The 11,314-nt window shown below is 32.2% G+C and overlaps 1 protein-coding gene across 1 annotated transcript; it reads right to left on the reverse strand.

Moving 5' to 3' along the window:
* Window positions 1-678: 678 nt before the first annotated feature.
* On the reverse strand, window positions 679-9,512 carry LOC123677638 (protein big brother-like). The gene is made up of 3 exons (XM_045614285.1): window positions 9,264-9,512; window positions 8,194-8,385; window positions 679-1,301 (listed from the first exon to the last, which is right to left on the reverse strand). The coding sequence occupies exons 1-3, from the start codon at window positions 9,435-9,437 to the stop codon at window positions 1,143-1,145; spliced, it is 525 nt and encodes a 174-aa protein (XP_045470241.1). The 5' UTR covers window positions 9,438-9,512; the 3' UTR covers window positions 679-1,142.
* Between the last annotated feature and the right edge of the window lie 1,802 nt (window positions 9,513-11,314).

Below are 11,314 nucleotides of genomic sequence, written 5' to 3' on the forward strand. Positions count from 1 at the left end.
TTTATTCACTTATCAACCTTATCCTCTATATACAGGGTGAGTCAATAATGCTCACTCGGTCGATAACTCTTGTAAATTTTGGGCTAGGAGGATGATTCAAATTTCAACGGAATCGGCATCAGCACTCAGCGCATAAAAAACTCAAATTACTTTTGACTCTGCAAGTTGATCCGAAAGTGGTCAAACACGATACCAACTTTTTTTAATGGGTATGCCCAATTTGTATACCCCATCATTTATCTGTGGTACTTTTTGACATTGGCCACTAATTTCGATAAATGTCATGGTTTTAATGGTTTAAACTGAAGATCATATCTTGAAAATCGTAGGATTTATTTGTTATCGAATTCCTCAAAAGTTTTTAAATCTTAAGCAAATTTACGCATCACTCTACAAGTGGTCCGAAAGACAATATTAATTTTAAAGATCCAACCTCCATCGATTTAGAATTACGAATATTTTAATATTTTCGGTGCTCGGAAAATGATTATCGAAATATAATTCTAATTATTTATCAATACTAATAATTTCTTCTGATTTGCATAGTATTGACTCGACTCTTATCACCACAACGTGCTTATATCATTATATATTTCTTCATCATACAACTGAAACTTTGATCAATTCATAAGTCCATTTTGGAAATCCTTGAGATGGATTGAAAATCAAACATAGATGTAACAATTTTTACCATTAATTTTCATTAAAATTATGGATGATTTTTTACACTTTCACATTTATTAAATTGAAGCATAACTAAATCAAATATCACATACACGAGATATATTTACATTATTACAAAAGAAACAAGAGTTCCTCATACAGTCATACACATGGCTATAAAGAGCATATTCAATCGGTACAAAATTAAAAAAACAATACTTGTTTATCACAGACTATCAGTACCATAACACTCACATAATCAAAATATATTGCCAAATGAAATCTTGAAATCAATTAGATTCAACTCGGTTTGACAAGAATATTTTCAATATCTACAAAAATGTAAAAAAGAAAATAGTTTTATCGGCGATATAATATGCAACCTTTGTCAAAAATATTCTTGTGTTGTTTTGGAATGGACGACGCGAAGATATGCAGTTATTTCAAATCGAAATAAACTGAGGGCAAGTCGGAAATTTTCATCTCATCTTCATGTAGCTATCTCTTCTGGCCTCTTCTTTAGCGCCCAATTCTTCGTCATATTCGAGGCAGCCGATGCCGTCGAGACGCTCCAGATCGATCCAACCCCTCCATCTGACGCAGACGCCGTTCATTATTAAGGAGGATTTGATGTGAACCTGCAATAGAAATTTTTTTTTAGTATATCTAATACTAATAATAACACTATTGTTTATTATTTTCTCGTATCATAAAGAATATTTCAAATCGATGAAATAAAAAAAAATTGAGAAAAGCACTGACTTGGCCTCGGGAGCTTTTGAGATCTCGTTCAGTAATGCTCTTTTTGCGCCTTTAGAGACCACAAAACTGTATACATAATCTAAAAATGTAACATACTACAGGGTGTTACATTCAAACCAATTGCCGCTAGACAATAATTATTTTTGATAATATTGTTAATTTAACTAATGAAGAATGTTAGGTGTTGCTTTATAGCACACACAAAACTATTGTATTTTTGTACCACTTGGAATCAACATGTGATACATTTTAGGAATCAGCTCAGCTATATAATGGGAAAATTGAGACAAAATGGGGGTGTTCCATTAAAAAAAAAGACGCTGACGTCATTACTCGAAAGTAATTCACACTGTATATTTGATTATTATTTTTAAATTACGGTAAATTAAAATAAAAAATCGACGTGTTTCAGGATTATTTCTTGAAATGGTCTATTTAGCTAAAAATGAATTTGTTCCATACTTTACGGGCACAGTGTATAGGTATAATGAGATGCGATCATTTTATGAAGTTATTGTTTGTCATTTGTTTTGTCTAGATCAGAGGCTGTGGTGATAGTTTTTCTCCTGAAATTCGCCATGAACTTCGTAAGTCTGATCTGACGTCACCGAAATATTTTTTTATCGTGTTCATGATTCTTTATCAGTGAGTCGAACCTTATTGTTTGAGAACATTCTAGGCCAAAACTTCGAAAAACATAGAAATCTTGATGCACTGTTCGAGGAACGAGCGCTTGAACATAGGTAACTTAAGATGTAGTTACATTAATTGGAAAACATTGGGTAAGAAATATTAAAAAATTCATGACTAGAAAACTAATAGGTATACATATAGTTAATTCATTTGGCGGTAGTAACAAAGAACTGTTACTACTTATAATGATTATATATGCCATGATTTTTAACCTTCAACTTTAATGGATCGAGCTCTCGTACCAGAATTGATGCAAATAGATAGTTCTAATAGTTTCCGAGAAAAGCTCTGGACGGCGAACAGATAAATTTTTCGTTCTATTTCCGAATTCTACAGATTTCAATGTTTCCTTTTTTTGTGAATTTTTTATGTACTGTATTATTTGTTATACCTAGAGGATAAGTACATTTTTCCTTGTGTCAATGGCCTAGCTGCTGAGGCACGTTAATTTAAATAAAAAAAAAAGAAAAAAAAACACAAAATGGAAATATCATCCTGGTTGAAAATCCCAAACGATTATTATTGAAAATGAAGGACCAAAATATCTTATTCCTTATTATGAGAAGAAATTCTGAGATTGTGGTATGGAAGGGTTCACGTTCTTTCTACATAACGGACAATATTTAAAAAGTTATATAATTTATATATCAGAAACATTCAAGAAAAGATCGCAATATGAATTTGTTAACATAATCAACACCTATCATATTGAATAATCGGTAAGAACTTAGTTTCAATTTTGCGCAGTGATTCATGGTATAATATTTGACACTCCTTGCAGAAGAAATACACAATTTCTCATAGACTTCTTCGTCAGTTATTTTTCTGCAAATAACTCGGAAACTATTCAAGACAGCTCAGGAAATGTACCTAATTCAAATGAACATAAAAATTAAGAAATACCTCTGAATTAATACGCAATAAGATAGAAGATGCTCCATTCAATTTGTTGTTTTGCTGTTTTTTTCTGAAAAATTTCTGGGGGGTGGGACCCTATTGGATCCCCCCTGTCCACGACCTTGAGCTCTTTTTGAATTGGCAATTGAAATTTCTCTTAATTCAAACATTCGGTTTTGGCTATGAAAATTCATGGAAACATTTTTGGAATCCGATCAATGTTCAGAATTTTAGAATTTCAATTGAAAACAATTTCTCCATCATCAGAGATTTCCTATTTCAGAAAACCATTAAATTTAGATATCGACTGAAATCTATTTTTTGCTAGATCACCTTTTGCACAATGCAATAAAAGATGTAACACTTTGTTATGGCAATAAAGTATTATTGTTATTATTAATATTCTTATCAGAACTATTTAAATCGATTAAAACACCAATTAATATCTAAATGACAGAACCTCCTCATCACCTAAATGATAGACCTTTATAAAATAGTATATTACTAAAATAAGTTACCGAATGGGCTTCTATTCAAACACATATGAGTGTTGAAATTGCCTTCTGCAACGAGTATTGGACGATATTTTCTCTATTTCAGTCAAGTTTTATGAAATATTGTCAAAATTCAATGAAAAATTCAGATTATATATCCTAGTTTTTTTTGTTTTGTATTTTGGCAGTTGTTGCGACTGTTACGAAAATTGACAGAATACGGTATTTCAACTTGAATTGTACGTTTCGAATTTCAAAATCATTTACCTAGAATTACGCATTAAATTCGTGAATTATGTCTGGCAAAATCGATTCAACACCACGCATTGAGAGAAATGCGAATAATGATGCAAATCATATCACTATATCCAAAGTAAATTGACAATGGACTTGTGTCGAAATTTGATGGGATTGGAAGTCAGTGGAGACAATCACAAAACAAAAAATAAAACTAAAAACAATGCTGTAATGAGTTCATTATAGCACTGTTTTTAGTACTATGATAAACTTATTACGATACTGAAATAGAGAAAATCTATAGTGAGTTTGCAATTTTCTATGAGAGAACCGAGTAGAGCTGCTCACATTTTAGGGGCTCCCTAAGCGGATAAACAAAACCTGTAGCATCATTTCAGTTAACCGCTGTTGAACGGAAGCAGTACAGTACCAGCCGAAACATAAAATCCTACGAAGAATAAACAATTCCGATATTTCTAACCACTGAAAATGCCTTTCCTACCAAAAAGCGACGTCTATTTCAACTGAAAGTAGCGCAGAGAAGGCGCCTCAGATGTTATAAAACGTTTATAGTTATTTACAATGGATATACAATATGGCGAGTTACAATAAACAGGGGTTTTATGACAGCCAATTCTGTTTTGAAAGTGCCGACTTTTATTGGGCCTGTTTAGGTAAAGATCAGGACAGTTGGAGAAGTCGATCCCTTAGTTAAAAGGGCAATTTTGTGGAATTCGGAGTAGTTTAGTTGGACTTGAGATTTACGATAGGTACGATATTTCAAATGACGGTTCAATCTACCTGAGGTCTATTGCACTGAACTACTTGGTAATTTTTCATTTTTCAAATAAATTACGTCGAAAGAAAAACGTACAGCATTGAAAATTGCTGTAGTGAAAGGTCAAGTGAAAGTTGCAAAGTAGTTTGGTGCTCATAATTTCAGTCACTAAATCTGCTCATTTCTTATGAATCACCCTATAGCAGCCAGGAAATTAGCTTCCAGGTTTGTACAAAATAAGAAATTTGAAAAAAACAACAAGGAGTGTTTCATCGTATTTATAGGCGATTTGAATTGGCTAGTCCGCTTTTTCAAAAACTATGGCCTCTTGCAATGTTTTTCTGAAAAAAAATCAATTTAGTGCTTTCTCAACCACCCTCGCAACCACCATGAAGAGCGTCAATTGGCATGATTTTCAATATCGTTAATCATAACTTTTTAAACATCTTCAATTTGAGGAACAAAGGAATATGAGAGGTTCCTTGCATGATTTTAAGAAAAAAAATTCTATAAACATTCGTTCGCTCACGTTTTGTTTTCGAGATACAGGGTGTTTCTGTAGTTCTACTTTTTAGTGGTGATTATACCAGTTTATCGAATCTTTATTAATATTCACTACAGAATGGGTAAATAAGTACCAAAAATTATAATTAATGCATACATAACTGCTTACTAACTGGATTTACATAAAAATTTGGATTTTCCTGAGGATTACTGCAGAATTGTTGGAAATTTTTCTTCTCGCAATCGGTAGTAGATACGACAAAACCACAAGACACCAAAAAGTGTAGCTCTAGACAATATAGTTTTTTTTTACATTTTTTTAATTAACCAGTGGTCCACCATAAAAGTTCTATTACTTCTTTAAAATACAATTTTTGAATTGTTCCATGAAAAACAAAATTGTAACCGCTCTGGAAATTTTCGCTTTTTTCTATGAATTTGATCATCGTATATTTAAGGTAGGTAAGTATATTTAGAATTTTCCATCAAAATTGCACAAATCATCACTTGCTTATGTTTGCCAATTAAAAGTTGAGTCATTCTACATAAAAAATCATAGTGATATAATGGGCTGTTTTGCAATTTGAAAAGAGAAGTTATGTTGCCCTACCCTATTTTTACGAATAGTCAAGTCATGCTTTTTTTTTGTAGTATAGGGTATCGGAAGGGTTGCTAATTAAATCAAAATTTTAAAAAGGGTAAGTCAATTGAATAGTAGGTGAATATGATTAGTCATTCTAAAATCATATTTTCAGATTGACTTATTCGATTTGTGCACTTGACTTAATTGATGTTCAATTAATATCTATATCCTTTCAGTTGATCACTCATTTATATCACCAATAAACTATTCAGATTTCATGTTCAGGAGAATTTTTTTTCTTTGAATCGCAGAAGAGATGGAGGAAATGTTCCCATAAGATTTTTTCGATTCCATTAACAGAAAGTCCTTTTATACAGAATGTTGTGTTTTATGTTTTCATTAGGTAACTGCTTTGACGGACGCAACGAAAAGGATTGAAACTTGAAACACATTTAAGAATAATGTTTCTTTAAAAAGTTCTTGTAAAAAATGCAATTGAGGTTACGCGTTTCACCCCTTTAACATATCACAGCAAAACAGAAAAAGTATTCTAGGTTGCTTTTTATTGGTAAAACATGCCCATCAAATGCCTTTCCTTCAACTTCAAAAACAGATTTTTTTCAAAATTTGAATTGTGTTCAAATTGATTTTTCATTCTAATTCTGAATTGAACTATACCCAAAAAGTCTTTCATGTTAAAATAAACCCATATTTTCTCGTTCATCTTAAGAAGGGTCAAGTAATAGGAGCATGAAGAATAGCGCAAGGTGTCTAATGGCCATTTTACTGACATGTAGGTATCCTTTTCAATTTTCTGTGAATTCAACTGACAAACAAAAGGTTTCCTGGTGATTTTTAAATGGGGCTATTCAGACGTCAACTGCAGAGCAATTTGGGGAGAAACTAAACTACCATGAAATTTCGGACAGGGCAATTATGCATTGAACATCTGTACTGTTGCCTGAGGCACTTTGCAGAAGAATTTGTGTGAAGTCAGGTTGAACACGTTTCTGTTTTTGTATGTAGATATCGAAATAAAATTGTTCTAATTATTTTGCGAACGGTGAATTTTCCAAAACTTTCATTATGGTAATTATTGTCATAATCAGAAAATTTCTTTGTTCAAGGTATATGTTTATTGGCACACTACTGAAAGAGCGCTCGAAAGCATCTAACTTCGCGTCAATGTTTTCCTCATATTATTTCGATATTCTTCTTGAATTATTATTTACATAGGTATCAGAAAATGCCAAATGTTTAAATTATTATTCTTTATTCAGGGTGAGTCTTTTCTTACATAGATTTCAAGATTCCTGAGGTCAAAGGAAACACTTTTTTCCTATACTATTTCCTTCGATTCTGCTCCGTTGAAAAGATATAGGCTGTTGAAAGTTCCTTGAAAACTGTAATTTTCAGGTACCTATATCTCGCAAATGGAATGGAATCGAAAAAAATATTTTCGGAATATGGTGTTTTATTGATTCAAAGTCCGGTTAACTTCAGAATGTCCGCTATACTAAGTGAGAAAAAAATTGAATCGGAAAAAAGTGTTTTTTTCTGACCTTAGGAATCTTTGGTTGAAATATATGGACAAGTCAAAGATTCACCCTGTATACACAAAAATTTCAACTCGGTCGGATCTCTTGTCACTAAATTAAATTGATAAATTAGGTTTGTTTTTCGATATCCTTATAGATTTTTCTATGATTCTAATGAAGCTATCTATAAGAAATTTCGCACGAATCTTGACATGGTTATTCTTTATACAAAAACGCATCAATATTAGGCGTTTCTTCTCCAATATTCTTCTCGAATTATCTATGGCTTTCATTATATTATCAGGTTGAAGTTTTGCCCGAATCTTAATATTGTTTTTTCAAATTAACGACAAAAATCTCAAGTTCTTTATTCTTCTTGAATTTTCTATGGTGCCGATTATGTGATCAACAGGAAATTTTGCAGGAGGTTTTACATAATCATTCTACATCCAGATACAAATTTTTATTTCGATCAAATTTGCAGTTTTTAAATCAAGAACAAAATTTCTAACGGCTATATTTATGGAACTCCTAGTCAGATTTTGCATATTGAAGGACTTAATACTGAATCGCGTCATCCGAGTGTAACCTGCAAATTTAAAGTTTCTATTGTTTCTAGTTTCTTTCGTTCGAAAGAATTTTGGGAACATTATAGTTCGAGACCATTTCTGGCTCAAAATTCGAAAAATACAGACGTTGTGACGAAATGATTGAACGAACGGTTTAGAGACGAGCGCTCAAAAATGAGTGAAGCACTGTCATGAAGTCGGAAGCTTTTGAGCGCTCGTCCTTCATATATGGCATTCTCTCTCTTGGAGAACACAGAACTGAATATAGTTAAATGTCAATTGGAGCACTAATGAACGAGCGTCAATGCTTTTATCCTTTTTGTTTGTTATATACCAATTTTGATTTCTTACTGAAAATAAAATAATATTTAATGTACCAAAAAGTGAAAATTGTTTTCGCAATAGAATTATGACACTGATTATGAAATATTTTTCCATTCGAATCATATAGGATTATTATAGCATGAATGCTTACTTTTCCAGGTTCTCTATCGAAATCACATTGTTTATCTTTCTTGTTATATTCTTGAGTTGGTGGTGTGAAAGCTAATTGGATAGACATTCCATTGGTGATGAAAGAAACTTCAGTGCGACCTTCATGAAGTTCACGTTGAAATTTGCTCTGTCTTTCTTCCTTTCCCCTTTCTCGACATCCTGTGTATCTGACCTGAAAAAAAAAATTTTTTTACCCTAATGTTTTCAATACAAAATCTAGTTTCATATAATTTCCGAAAAGGTAGTTTATATACTGTGAGCTTAGGTCTTCAAATATTCTCGATTTTGTATAATTTCCTTTATATTCATCGTATCCACATACCTACATTCTATAGAATAATTTAAGAAATTCAATAGGAATGGTGTCTTTACATTAATTGATTGAAAAGCTATGAATGATTTTATTTAAAACTACTGTAACTTGAAAATGTCAGACAGATACATTTGAAACGAAGATGTTTGAAGGCTTAGAACGAGCGCGTCATAAAATTCTGAAGTGTTTCTTGGAATAATTATGAAATATTGAATTCAGATCAGGCACTACCTACTAGTTACTACAATTATGATTATGAATATTTGGGAGATCTGAAAATTAGACGACAACTCAACTTGTACCTACACACATGAGTTATTGAAAACTTTCGAAACCTTAGAAAAATAAAGTTGAAACATGTCTTCATATAACACATTGATATTAGATATTATTACATGCTAGAATTTTTATGAAAATAATACATGTTCATAAGGAAGGTATCATTTAAATTTCAAGTCACAAGGTGAACAAGTTCAATAAAACGGAGAAACTATAAACGAATTCAAACCTAACAATATCAAAAATAATAATTTCAAACTGACAGAAATTAGTTATTTTTATTCAAAACAAGATTAATGGAGAAATTTCATGAAAATAAAAGAGTATGTATGATTTTCAACAGCACATAGAAACTTAGTTGTTACACAAACATCAGAAAAACGAATATAAACATGACTCGACAATCAAAATAAATAATGGAACAAAAAAAAAGAAATAAAAAAAGAGAAATTTCCTACCTCACTCTCTCTACTCAACCTCCTGAATAGTTCATCACTTTCAAACTTGGATTTTTGATCTGGAACAACTCTCGGCACCCTGAAGAAAAATTTCTGCTTCGGTTTTTCGTACATCGCGTAATGCATCATGCCAGGATCACCCATGTGATGGTGCATCGGGTTACCGTAGTTCATCTTCAAAACACTAAAGGGATCACAACAAACGAAAACGAACAGCACGAAGATCGGACGTGAACTAAAATAAAATCGGTGACGCAGGCACAGAATTAACTGAACGAAAAAGACTGCCTGAAGGGGCGGAGTTAGGGTCCTTTGAGCCAATGGGAGATGGATAAGGGGTGTTGAATTTGTGAGTCGCCCTCCGTATATTTTGGGATCATTGTATATGGTTCGGGATGTGAGGGATAGATGGCACTGATCGTTATTCCTATTATTGGGGAAGGTTTTCTAGGAATATTTAATATTTGTTGAGCTCTTCTGTAAGCATTAAACAAATAATAAATGTACTATGTACAGGGTGGGCAAATTTCGATGTTTTAGCACTACAACTTTTAAACCAGAGGTGATAGATAAAATCTGATACCCACTTCTCGATCTCTTTTTCTGAGAAACTATCAAAGGTAGTATTCATTTTGGCCATTTTTGGCCTACTTCTGTTTTCGAGTTATAAGCGAAAATTGGAAAAATGGCGATATCGAAAAACATTAATATCTCCGTTGATATTGAAGATAGAGCTCTGAAATTTAAACATTATACAGGCACTTTTTAACGTAGAATCCAGTGGCGTACTCGTCTTTTCAAAAGGGTTTTTAATTACGAAGCTATGACCCAAAGTTATGTTTTTTTAAATGGGAACACTATATTTCTGTGACATTTTTTGAAAGCTTAATTTTTCCTGATTTCAAAAATATATAACATCGTATAGTTTGTATCAATATAAATAATGGAAAATGGTCAAAAACTTTTCTCACCTAAGTGTCTCAATATTTCTATGGTTTCAAATGTTGATGAGCTCAGAAAAATTTAGCATTGTATCATTGCCACAGTCTCCTTCTATTAGTTTCTTCATTTTTATGCTTTTTACTCAATTTCTCACAGAATAATGGACTGCTATCATCGAGATTCGAGCTTTGACTGTCAAATCATCAATTTATATCATTCGAAATCAAATCAGCGCTACGAGTATCATTGTTTCGAAATACTTGTATATTTTTCTATTTCAAAATGAATTATGGAAATAACGAAAAGTTCAATATGCTCGAATGTTACATTAGGTGCAATTATAATGAGGATGCAGCATCACATCACTATTTGAATAGTTTTCCAGAAAGAAGTCAACCGCACAAATCAATATTTGAACGTATTCATTCTAGAGACCGATAGAAATAATTTATCAATGCATTCATCTCATTACACCTATCTCGATTGAAACAGTCGATAATGTGGATCGATTAATTTTAGTTTATAAAAACTACGCTCTGTACTAGATACATACATAGGCGGCGTAAAAAAAATTCCGAGGACTAGGACACACGGCTTCCTCTAACTTGATATCGTGGTGAATATACCCCACGAAAATGAAGATTGTGCAGGCATCATATCAGCTATCATGCGAATTCCATGCTTCAGATCCATTCCAATAAATCCAACAATATATATTTTCCTCATCAAGAAGTGCCTTTTGCGATTTAGGATTTAGTTTGTGGATGTAGAAGAGAAATTCAAAAGTATATCTATTTTAAGTTTTCATCGAATTATTGCCTTAATTATCAAGAATTAAAAATATGAATTTTACTTCCGATATCATATTTCAAGTTTTTCCATATAACTATTTCAATCGCATGTTGGATGGAATCGACCTGGAAGAAATAATCATATTTCGTATTTCTTCGGGAACAGTGGTATACAGGGTGTCCCGTAAAGACCACGTCAAACCGAGGGAGAATGTAGATCAAAGGATAACCCACCTGCTATGACAAAATTCCCATTATAAAAGTCTTACCGTTTTCGAGATATTTTTTTTTTGAAAATAATGAATTTTTGTCCCTTTC

This window comes from Harmonia axyridis, chromosome 4 (assembly GCF_914767665.1).
Source record: "Harmonia axyridis chromosome 4, icHarAxyr1.1, whole genome shotgun sequence".
NCBI classification, from domain to species: domain Eukaryota; kingdom Metazoa; phylum Arthropoda; class Insecta; order Coleoptera; family Coccinellidae; genus Harmonia; species Harmonia axyridis.